The sequence below is a fragment of the Miniopterus natalensis genome, chromosome 1 (genome assembly GCF_054644295.1).
Source record: "Miniopterus natalensis isolate mMinNat1 chromosome 1, mMinNat1.hap1, whole genome shotgun sequence".
NCBI lineage: Eukaryota > Metazoa > Chordata > Mammalia > Chiroptera > Miniopteridae > Miniopterus > Miniopterus natalensis.
In genome coordinates this window covers 57,841,319-57,854,276 of record NC_142081.1, presented here as the reverse complement: position 1 = coordinate 57,854,276, position 12,958 = coordinate 57,841,319, and the positions used below count along the sequence as shown (strand labels likewise).

At 34.2% G+C, this 12,958-nt stretch overlaps 1 protein-coding gene across 4 annotated transcripts in view; it reads right to left on the bottom strand.

The window, feature by feature from the left end:
- The window catches only part of UBR1 (ubiquitin protein ligase E3 component n-recognin 1), a 111,664-nt gene that overhangs the window by 46,715 nt on the left and 51,991 nt on the right, over window positions 1–12,958 (bottom strand). For all 4 annotated transcript variants that reach the window (XM_016212308.2, XM_016212312.2, XM_016212310.2 and 1 more), the window contains exons 22-29: window positions 12,569–12,621; window positions 10,349–10,451; window positions 9,841–9,889; window positions 9,289–9,443; window positions 7,875–7,974; window positions 7,173–7,282; window positions 4,757–4,843; window positions 3,106–3,287 (exon numbers count right to left, since the gene is read on the bottom strand). In XM_016212308.2, coding sequence (XP_016067794.1) covers window positions 3,106–3,287; window positions 4,757–4,843; window positions 7,173–7,282; window positions 7,875–7,974; window positions 9,289–9,443; window positions 9,841–9,889; window positions 10,349–10,451; window positions 12,569–12,621 — 839 coding nt within the window. The remainder of the gene's footprint in view (window positions 1–3,105; window positions 3,288–4,756; window positions 4,844–7,172; window positions 7,283–7,874; window positions 7,975–9,288; window positions 9,444–9,840; window positions 9,890–10,348; window positions 10,452–12,568; window positions 12,622–12,958) is intronic.

The window sequence follows — 12,958 nt, the reverse complement described above, 5'->3', positions numbered from 1 at the left end:
TCCTTTTATTAGTCATTTAAGTTTCTATTCTGTTTCGGTAGCTATTAAAAAAGTTACACTTTAAAGATTTAGTAATTCTTAGGGTCAATGTGTGCAATAATAACATCATAATAATAGTAAATATTTATAAAGCATTAATTGTGATGTGAAGCACACTTTCAAATTCTTTACATAATGTTAATCCATTTAATCCTTCCAACAACCCTATGAGATAGGTACTAGTGTTACCTCCATTTTTCAGAAAAACAAACTGAGGCCTAAAATGGTAAGAGACTTACCTAATAACTTATCACTAGGAAGTAGCAGAGCCAGGATTTAACCCAGGTGATCTGACTTCCCAGGCCACGCTCCAAACTACTCTGCAATACTGCCTCTCTACCTGTTCAAGAAGCTCCCTAAAATGTCACAGATTATTCAATAAACTTGGAATAACTTAAATGTTCATTATCAATGTAAATGGAATTACATAATACGGAATACTATGCAGTTTTTAAAAGGTGGGTCTCAGCTAGCTGTGGTATCCCCTCCTAGGAGGCATCCAGTAATATGTGGGTAGGGTTTACTTTTTGATTATCATAAACGAGGGGACACAACTAGAGTTATGGATGAGGGACCACAGATGCTAAATGTCCTGCAATTCATGGGGCATGAAAAAGAATGGCTGCCCAAATGCCAAGACTGATAAACACTGAGCTCATTTTATATATGTAAGAATATATGTAAATTTCCAAGACATACTATAATGTAAAAATGCAAAGTTGCATAATATGTAGATAATATCATTTATGCAAATAAAATAAAAGGCAGAATAACACTATATGATTCCTATGGCTACATATATTTGTATGTTAATAACACAGTAAAAATTATGACAAGATCTATATAAAATTTGTATTTCTGAGAAAGAGAAGAAAGGGGTCCAGGATTTGGGTCAGAGCTTAAATGGAACTTTAGCTTTATCTCTAATGTTTAATTTTTAAAAGAAAAATGAGGTAATATAATGTGTAATTAAATTTTTGTTTAAAAATGTAAGACTATATTTGTGACTCTGGGATAGGAAAAGCTTTCTTAAACATAAAACAAAAACTTAAAACTCAAACACCAATAAATCTGTTTTATCAACATTGAAAACTTCTCTATGGCTAAACTTCACAATTAATGTTAAAGAAATAGGAATATGAGAAACATGCAACAAGTTTACTAACTATAATTATAAAGGACTTCTATAAATCAGTAAGATAAAAGCAAACCTCCCAATAGAGATGGGCAAAGGATAACAACAGGCAATAGCCAGAAGACAAAAATGCAGCAGGCTAGTGAACAATCATGAAAAGATGTTCAACCTGGAAACAGGAAAATTCAGACTGACACCAATTTATAATTTTGAATATGTCCAATATTTTCAAGTACTGATAATATTAAGTATTAGTGAAAATGAAGAAAATAGACATACTCATACACCTTTGGGAGTAGAAATTCATAATACTACTTTGAAGGGCAATGTGGCAGTATCTATTAAAATTTTAAATAATTATGACTCAGCCCTTTCACTTATTAGAGTCCACCTGAGAAGTGTTTGTACAATTGCACAAGGGGCATGTACAAAAATGCTTGGCACATACACGTTGTTTATAATAAAGGAAAATTGGGAAATAAGGGGAAAACGTAAATGTCCAAAATAAATAAAATGTTATATATATATATTCAAAGTATGAAAAACTATGCAGCAGTCTTAAAGATGATGTAGATTCTACATTACAGATCTATATATATTGACATGACAGTGAGGGAAAAAGCAAGCTGCAAAACAAGAGGTATGGTAAAATAAAAATAAACCACTAAGAACACAAAACAAGACTCATTATTTCTGTATGTACACTTGTTTATAGGAAGAGGTCTAGAACAAAAGTTATTTATAGCAATGGTTAGCTGTGAAGAAAAATCAGGAATGTAGAGAATGGTCAAAGGGGACTTACTGTATTGAGCTGTTTTCAATGAGAACACATTCATAATTTTATTATGCAATCAATCAGGCAATACAAAGAATGAGAGCACTGAAGCCGTTAATTAACCCTGAATATACTTTTGCTTGCATTTTCTTCTTTGGATAAATATACAGTAGTCTCTTTTCCATTACTTTCTAAATAGTACATTGTTAATACGTAATACTAGAGTGTTGGGACTTTATGCTTATTGTTTTAAAGTTTTGTATTAATTTCTAGTGTCATTACCATAGTTGGCCAAGGATAGCTTACCTTCATATCTTTTTAAAAAAAATCTTTAAAATATATAGTCATTGTTCTTTGTAGTTTTGTTACCATACTCAGGTTCAGGATTAGAGACACATTATATGGAGTATAATGTTTCTACTGTTACTGCAAAACAATTTCTCAAAAGTATCCACAATACACATTATTTTAAAGAGCCATGAAAGCTTGTTTTCAAAAATAAGCATAGGAAGTGTTTCCAATATTTTACATTGGAATGCTTTTCAAACTACCATTATTTTGGCTCCTCCCTTTTCTCATTGTACCTATATATACAGGCCACAAACCGTGGCTCTCGGAAGGCTAATCGATTTTCCCAAGAGCATACCACAGTCAGGACTCAGATAACCAGATTTATAGATTCCCATTCCAAAGCACAATCCATGACTATAACTATATGCATTGTCTTCTTTCTCTTTAAGAAAAAAATAAACATATAAACCACCCTTTTTGTGAAGGATTTTTTTCAATCTGTAGTAACTGCAGTCATTATCAGAAATCATAAAAATGATGTGGAATATATGAACTGATATGTAAATGTGTATCTAAAATAGCCAACGTATAGAGGTAATAGGAATCAATTTCTATTTCTTCTGTTCACATCTTCATATCTTTTTGTGCATAGAGGTTCCCAATAGTTTATTACGCACTTGAACTGTTTCTCAACATAAAATTACACTCAATACATACCTTAAAGCCTTCCCTGTCCCCTTTCTACCTTAAAAATAGTATAATTTCTCTTACTATAAAATATATTTTGGAAAAACATCATTTATAGTGAATATGGAATTTTTTTTCAAAAACTGATTTGCTAACTTTTAGTTTTGCTTTGTTTTACCTCTCTTCCTCCATAATGGAGTCTTCCTTCCCAGACATTTCTGATGTACTATCATACATGAGTTTGTGAGTTTCAATGAAGTTTTTCTGTAAGGCAGACATCTGAGCCATGATCTTCTGGCGATGGAGCCTAGCAGCTTCAGCTTTTCTTTTTCGTTCTGCTTTTTCTTTATCATGAGCAATCTGGGTATGATAAAACAACAAAAATTAGGTAAGAGCTAGTGTTACAATTTACATATACCCTTCAGCCAGGCAAAATTTCCTAGAGAAATAGTCTTATAAAATTGATTATCCCACCCCTTAAGCCTAGATTCAATCTTATGTCTTAAAATCAGCATAGTCTCCTATTACATCATACAACTAATTGCTTCTTTGGTTATTTCAATAATTAAATACAAAGGCCAAATACCTTAAATACCTAATAAACTATCTTTTATACTCAATGCAGGCACATCAAGAAAAACACTAAATAAAACAAAATTTTGAAATCGTTTGTTAATCATTTAACCGTTGACAGTTAATCAATTTAAGCCAACCTGATGATGCCCAACAGGTACTCCTAGGTACGCTGCTAAGACTGAGAAGTTGAACACTATTACTGAGATGTAGTGGCATTTTTTATTGTGTATTCTAACTTAAACCCAATGTTTTCCTTTCATGAAGGATAATTAATAACTATAAGTAATAATATTCTAATAATTTTAAAATAATCAAAACCTGATTCATTATATTAAGAAAATTCATAACCTAAATATTATATTTCACTGAATCTAAAATGTACCATTATCTTATATTCCACTAAAAAAGCTGCTGATTAAATTACAAGGAGCTGGCATGGCCAGGCGTGGACTCAGCAGTTGAGTGTTGGCCTAGGATCCAGGAGATTGTGGTTTGATTCCCGGTCAGGGCACATGCCTGGGTTGCGGGCTCGATCCCTGGCCGGGGGCGTGCAGGAGGCAGCCAATCAATGACACTCTCTCATCACGGATGTTTCTAACTCTCTCTCCCTCTCCCTTCCTCTCTCTGAAATCAATAAAGATGTACTATAAAAAAAAATTGTAAGGAGCTGTTGATTGCAAGACATATCCCAATTTCAGATATTAAAACAGTTTGTAAATTAATGAAGTATTTCCAACAGAGCTCCACTGCACAGCCATTTCTTCTGATTTTGTAAAATACATGTATTATATTGGATAACTCCATGTCAAGTACCACTAATCCCTGCAGTATAGAAGCTTAATAAGCCATTGCTGGCACTGCTCAATGGTTAGAGCACTGGCCTGCCCAACAGAGAGTCACAGGTTCAATTCCCAGTCAAGGGCACGTACCTGGTTGCAGGTTTGTTCCCCAGAGGTTCCCAGCCCCTGGTTGGGGTGCATATGGGAGGCAACCAATCAATGTGTTGTTCTCTCACATCAATGTTTCTCTGTCTCTCCCCACTCCCTTCCACTCTCTCTAAAAATCAAAGGGAAAAAACAGCCTCACTCCTTGGGCAGGGATTAGAAAAAAAAAAAAAGAAGCTTAGTAAACAACAGAAGATGGACATCTCACATACTTTACAACAGGTTCCATCTAACAAAAAGAAGCAGTTCCCACATATCAGCAAAGTTCAAAGACAGAGATTAATGTCACCATTATAATAATGCTATTACCTCATCATTCTTAACAGATTCTGATCCTGATGTAGTTGCAACAATTAAACAAGATTTTTCTCTTAATCGCTTCACTGTGTCAAACATCTGAAAAACAAATAAAATGTTAAAAGAAGATTTGGTAACACTGACCAGGAACCGAAAAATTCACTAATCTGATTTTTGTAATCATGTCTCCAAACGTCTTTGACTTAAACTATACACACACAGAGTGTGACTCTTGACTGTGACAAACACCTCCCCTAGTCATTTAGCAATCCATCTGCGGAAGAGGCTGCAGGCAGCAAAATCAACTGATTCAGTCTGCAGGTGTTACCATACCTCTGCTTTTGCCAGGGCAAGTAAAAAATTTTAGTTCTTTATATTTAAATATATTCTCATAAAAAGCAATCCTGCTATATACAGTCTTGCTATTTCCTACCTTTCATTTTTACTTAATCATTTATCTCTGGAGGTGTTTCCACAACAGCTATCTCATTCTTTTTACCAGATATCAAGGTTTTAGCAGTATGGTGGTATATCCATAAACTAACTGATATTTTGAAAGAGCCTCACTCTCATGTGGAAAAGTGTCCCACAAGGAACTTCTAACACAACTTTATATGAAGCATCTGGCTAAAATAACTAATGTTTGTAAGAGCAGATACGTGTGCTTTTTGTATATTTTGACAATGAACTTTGGTATTCCAACAGAAAAGAAATTTTCAAGAATAAATCTTCAATTTGTAAGACCTTGTCTGTAGAATATAAATGTTGGACTAAATGACAGTTCAATTTACTTTCTTAATAAAGGTAGAATAGTTAACTACTTCTTTTGTTTCTGTTTTGGTTTTATATTCTTAAATTATTATGCCAGTAAGTTGAACAGAAATACAAAATATTCATGAAATCTATTTCACAAGAAATCTTAATAATAACATAATTATCTTACAGTTATAGGTCCAATTACATTAAGCTTGGTTAAGGAGTGTCTAAGTAATAAAAAGGGCAGACTTCTTGAAATACAAATCAGTACAAAGATCTCTATTTGATATGAATGTAGAAAATAACCACTCTATATCCTAATTACCAAACAATTATCTAGCTGATAATATCAGAATATTTTATTTTATTTTTATTATTAAAAAAAAAAAGTCTTTATTGATTTCAGAGACAGAAAGGGAGAGGGAGAGAGAGAGAGAAACAACAATGATGAGAGAGAGTCATTGATCGGCTGCCTCCTGCACGCCCCCGACTAGGGATCAAGCCCTCAACCCAGGCATGTGCCCTGACCGGGAATCAAACCACAGTCTCCTAGATCTTAGGCTGATGCTCAAACACGGAGCCATGCCTGGCCGGGCGAGAATATTTTAATAAATACAGTGAGGGGAAACTCCATAATCTTGGTTTCATGTTTGCATGCGGAGGGTTTTCCATTAAAGTAACATTCCTAGTCTCTCTTCCTACCCTTATGCACTCCTTCCCAAAGGCACAGTCATCTACCCAATAGTTCAAGCTCCAAATCCAGGAGTCATCTTGACTCCTTAATTTCCCTTTTTCCCTTCCATCGAATCTATCAGCATTCAAATCTATTCTATAGATTCTACCATCAGATTATACCTGAATGAGTTCAGCCTCTTGGCACCTGCATCCTAGCCTAGGTCATGCTCACTTCTACCAGGATTACTGCAATAGTCTTCTAATGGTTTCCCTGATTTTACTCTTGTCCCTTATAATCTATTTACCCCACAGCAGACAGAGTGATCTTGTAAAAATATAGACCAGACACTGTCACTTAAAATCCTTCAATGGTTTCCCACTGTACTCCAAAATAAAATCCATCACTTTACCCTGACCTGTAAGTTCCAATACAACCTGGCTGCTGATTCCCCTCTGACCTTGTTGCCTACCTTTCTCTCCCTTTCCCCATTGTATGCCAGTCATACTGGCCTTCTTTCTGGACACCTTAAGAGCTTTTGCTTCGTTGTTCCCTCTTTCTACAGTACTCTTCCAGATTCTTATAAAAGTAGCTTCGTGTCATTCAGTTCCAATGTCACCTCCTAAAAGAGACCTTTTCTGATTACCCATCTAAAGTTACCCCCTACTCATCTGAATTACCCTGGTATTTTCTTGTGTATTGTCTGTATCTCAATTAGTATATATGCTCCATGATAGCAAGTACTGTATCTGTCTTGTTAGAGTACAGAAATGAGCACAGCACATACGAGGATTCAATACATGCTAAGTGAATGACACGCATGAATACTTTTTTTTTAACACCACTAAAACATAGGGAAAATAGGATTACTAACATGAAAACTTAAGAGTAAACATAAAAGAAGTAAATGACTTCACAAGAACATCGTGGTTTAATTTTGGACGTAAGCAGAGGATTCTTAATTAAACTAAGATATAACCAGTTATTTTCCAGGTTTACCTGGAGTATCCACGCTATCATGTCCTTCTGGCCTTCTAACTGGGGAATTCCCTTGAGTTTTTCCAAAAGCATTTGTATATTTTGAGCATTCATGGCTGAACTTCCTAATCCTTTTTTAAAGACACAAAAATTACATGTCACAAGCAAATAAATGTCTTCATAATTATATACAAGTTATAATTAATAGTTAATATTATTCACACTGATAACCAAAGTTTGCAATCAATCCCTTAACTATATTACGTTTTTAATGGAAGAATCTACAATTACATGAAGCATGAAGTACTAAATTAAACAACTTGAAAACTTGAATTACTTTAGGTCTTTCTTGCTCATTTTCCACCGGGGCTGCTAAGTAAAAGCTAATCTTACTGTTCAGTCTCTTGCCTTTTCTCCACATGTCTCATGTCTAGTAAAAGTAATTAAGAACCAAAGCTCCAAAAATATGAAAGTGGGAGCTGTTACATCCATAAACTGAATAGATTTATGATGTCTTCAAGGATCTAAAAAATACAGTGTGCAAATGGAAATAAGATGCTTTTCTCCTCTTGGTCATATAATGGATATTCCTGGAACGTGGTTCAAAAAAACTGTCTTAATTAGGTAGCATTTAATAAAGATCTAATCTAAACTTATCCTGTTCTTCCAGGCTGAAGACAGCGCAAAAAGAACACATTATCATTCACTCAGACTAAAACATACTTGAAGCCTTATGGTAGAAGTCAAATGTCACTTCTTCTTCAGGAGTTTTTTGAAGCTGTTGCTTTTCTTCTAGTAAGCCCAATGCCAGAATATGAAATGCCTAAAGGGAAATACAAGAGAAGATCTTTGAAACTGTGCTTCTTCAGGTAAATATATTTTAAATGGATGTTTAAGAATAAGCAATCTGATATGTAAAAAAATGGTCAAAGGTTATGAACCAGAAGTTTACAGAAAGAGAAATGATAAATACACATATGAAAAATGTTCAACCTCACTTAACATTAAAGAAGTGTGAGGTGAAGCAAGATCATCCTATTTTTCACCTATAAGAGTGGCAAACATTTTTAGCTTTTAGTAAAATACAAAACTGGCAACGGTGTTGAGAAGCAGGCACTTTTCACCACACTGGTGATGGAAAAGTAAATCGATGTAACATTTTTGGCAGCCAATTTGACAATATGTATTAAAAAATATAAAGGTATAGACCCAGTATACTAGGAATTAGTATGATAGATACACTCAAGTATACAAAGATATTTGTATAAGGATGCTCATTTTAGTGTTCTCTGTTATACAAAGACTTAAAAGCAACCTAACGTAGGCCTATATGCACTAATGTGAAATGATTTCCAGAAGATACAAACTTTTAACAGTGCTTATCTCCTAGGCAGAGAGCACTGAGAGTCAGGGAGAGAAATGTTAACTTTTGATTTCAAATATATCTGTATGGTATGACATTTTTTTACTGCCATTTATTTACCACTGTTGTTATAAAAATTAAGATACACATACAGTATGACAGCACTTAGAGCCTCCAGGCCAATAAGAGCCAAGTGGGAAAAAAAATTTAGTTAGGCAGGTGCTAAATATCCAATTACAGCTACCAAAGGTAACATTAAGTAATAAATCTATAACAGTATCAAGAAAAAAATACCTGCTTCCACTTAATGAGCTAATTTTCATAACAACTCTATGAAATAATTATAACTATTTTACCAATGGGGAAATTACTCTTTCCTCCTAAATAGGACATGAGGTTGCCCAAGATTCAAGCCTAGACTTGTCTGTCATCAAATATTTATTACACTGTCTCTTCATAAAACAAGTGAAATAAAAAATACAGAAAATTATGACACAATAGTAACATGCCACTTTATTAGCAGGAGCAAGTTTTGTTTTGTTTTTTAAATATAAATGGTTCCCAAGAGTAAGGATGCTAAAACATGAGAATGTGTCACTAAGGAAACCTGTGCCACACCTAAGCTATTTCTAATGACCCCTGGGTCTCAGGTGTACTGGTTATGGTTCTGACTCAAGTTAGAAAGTTAAGAGCAGGAATCTTCTCTAGAACCCCATGAACTCTATAAAGTAGAGAAAATATCTGAAGTAGAGAAAATATTTCAGTTATACATACCATCTGGAGCATCCCTTCAGTCCACAAGTTAGAATCTGTGTCTAATGCCCGCTCAAATATGGTCCTGAGAATGTATATCATGATATCACAATTTAGAAGGTTAACCACTTTGCTGAAAGCAGGGCAGAATTCAGGAGGTGATGGTGGTGGTAATGCTATAGTGGATGGGGGATGGATGGCAGAAGAGACAAAAAGGCACATTTTTATTTGGGTTATTCTACATGCCAAATTGCAAATATCAAAATCATATATTACATGCAAAAACAACATGATTTTTGTTACCTTTAAAGCACTGAAAACATCAATGTCAAGGGAAATATAAGTCACTAACTATGTCAATAACCCAAAATAAACTCCATTTGCTATAAATTTAAAATCCTGTCACCACTGATGTGGGTCATATCTTAATATATGAACAAGAAATAAAGGGTTTTCTGCACTTGTATTAGTTGCTCACTCTAAATAAACAAGAAAACAAAACACTATAGACTTGGCTGATAACAAAATCACAGAAACAGTCAAAATGGGTCAATTCAGAATCTCACTTTTTACCTTCATCTTTGTTTTCCTGTTTTCTCTTTTTCTTCTGCATATGTTCAGCCTACATATTTTTTAAAAAAGAAGAAAGTGTATCTTTAAATATACTGCTTGACAAGCATGACACAAATGGAATATTTTGAAGCAGGCAGGAAAGATCCACCAACCTACCAAATTATTTTGTATACTGAAGTATGTATTCAAAATGCTACCTTGTTCCAGAAACAAAATGGCTATCCTTGGAAAGGTCACTGCGAAACAGGTGGACAACATCCCTCCTCAAGAATTAGTGCCCATTCTTTCAGTCAACAATATTTACTCAGTGTCTATTTTTGGTATAATGGTGAAAATTTGAATATTGTCTGTATACTAGATAACATTATTGATTCAATTTTAATTTCTTGGATGAGATAATGGCCTCTGTTAATGAGTACCAGCATGAAACCACAGAAAACCCAGAACTTTTTCTGTGGAGCCGGAAAGCATTTTACATTTATTTTCTGAAGAGGATACCTTTTCCTACCTTACTATGCTGTGTTTTGGAGTAATGATAAAAGTACATATTGAAGTCTTTCAATGAGTCATCTTTCAGTTCGTAAACTCCATGGCCTGATACACCTGGTTTTCTAAATAAATAGAAAATACAGAGATGAACTGCAGTGTTCTTGAAAATAAAATACAGACAAAATAAGAACCTAAAAATTAATCTAAAAGTCAAAATCTAGAGGAAGAAAACATAATTATATCTCACTCAGCTTCTTAAACTGAAATGACAAATTTCATTCCAACAATAAAACTAAAAATCTAGCCCTGCCTGTGTGGCTCAGTGGTTGAGTGTCAACCCATAAACCAAGAGGTCCCCGGTTCGATTCCCAGTCAGGGCACACACCCAGGTTGCAGGCTTGATCCCTAGTAGCCGGTGTGCAGGAGGCAGCTGATCAATGTTTCTCTCTTTGATGTTTCTATCTCTATCCCTCTTCCTCCTCCCTCTCTCTAAAAAGATCTATACTGCATGCTCAAAGTCCTGAGAACAACTAAACTGTGTTTCATAATTATGAAATTCAAACAAATCTGAGGAAGTTTACTTTATACTACAGAGAACTGATCTCATGCTCTTCTGAAATCCCTAAGAATTCTTTTTTAGCCTCTGAAGCCTAAAGGTTGTCTGTTCAGCTAAAACACAGTCATTGTATTATCTAAGGTCAAATCTAAAATGGTAGGGAGACATCATGCCCTCAGTAAGTTGTAGATAAAAATATAGTGTTAAATCCTCTATACAGCACTGTAAGGAGAAGCATCAAGGCCAAGGAGAGCAAATATGGTATTAGTATACCATAAGAGCAAATATGGTATACTAATATTAGTATACCATATTCGCTCTGCACATTTAAACAGCTTTCAGTTTCTATCTAACTCTTAACTGAAATATTTCACTGAACATTATTAGAGTACTGAAAAAGCTACATTCTATTTTTAAAGTTATTTGAAACTAGTTATTTATCTATAAATATAATAACAAGTAGAAATTTACTACTGGTATCAATTTTTAAAATTTTAAGAATTAATACACTTAAAATCTTATTTCCATTTTATACATCTCAAAGAATCAAAGGATTATAAACTACTGTTTTTTTTGGCTTTGTTTTAAAAATGTTTTTATTGATTTTAGAGAGAGAAGAAGGGAGAGGGAGAGAGAGAAATATCAATGTGAAAAAGAAACATCAATTGATTGTTTCCTGTATGCACCTCGAATCCAGAACCTGGGTATGAGACCTGACTGGGAATCGAACTGGCGACCTTTTGATGCATGGGACGATGCTCAACCAACTGAGCCACATTGGCCAGGGCATAAAATACTGTTTAAACCTAGCAGAGGTTTTCATATTCAGGATAAACAATTTTTCAACCTTGGGTGAAAATACTTGTAATAGTTTAAGGTGACTATGCTTTACCTTAGGACAGCAATTTTCAACCTTTTTCATCTCATGGCACACATAAACTAATTACTAAAACTCTGCGGCACACCAAAAAATATATTTTTTGCTGATGTGACACACACACAAAAAAATAGGTGTAATTTTGATTCATTCACACCAGACGGCTATTGTTGTGTCGGCTGCTGTCATTTTATTATTTGACAAGAGGGAAAAGAGGTCAGTGGCCCTGACTAAACAGTCGGGTATTTCATGTTTTAAAAATTCTTGCAGCACGCCAGTTGAAAGTCGCTGCCTTAGGAAAACTGCTGCATGCCAATTTTTTTGTCGGTGTGTGTGTGAGAAAACACTTCCAACTTGAATTAAAACATGTAAATTTAAAATTGGTTGTGAATGGAATCTGTCCCAAGTTCAGTAAATACACAATTCTTTTTAACAACAAAAAATCAAACAAAAATAAACCTATTAGAGAAAAGTCTAAAATTAATATATAAAATGAAAATTTAGGAATAAATTTACCAGAATAAAATTTATAGAATAAATAATCATGGCTTAGTTGATGGGAAAGGTTTCTTTGTTACATACTAAGTCACTTAATATTACACATACCGGTATTTCTCATTCACCTGTCCAAAATACTCATTTCTTCAACGAATATGTACTAACTGCATGCCCCTTGTTCTCCTTCTAATCTGTACTCCATTCTTCTTGGGAATTCAGGCAAGAACTTCAGAGCTTCTCCAAAGTATCCAAAATACAATAACAAAGATCATCTACTCTCAGAATAAGCATAACCATTAAGTACTTACTTAAATGTGGCCACTTTGTTTATGACTTTCTCTAAGCCAGTTTCATTATTTTCCTGTTGAAACAATGTTTTTGTCATTTTTACTTTCATGTAATGACTTTTTCTTCTCTTATCATGAACTAAAATACATTTTCAACAACATTCCTGAAGTACTTCATACACAATAAACAATCAATTTCCAATATAAAAAAATAGGTCTAAACCCAATTAGCTTTGTTTGGAGGGAACAATTTCTTAACAGGTTAAGACCTACATATAAACTGCTTATGGAAGAAATTTTATCTAAGTTTGCCCTCATATGCATGCACACATGCACACACACACACACAAAACCAATAGTTCAAAGAAAAAGAACGTTATGTAGTATGTTCATCACCCACACCATTTAAGC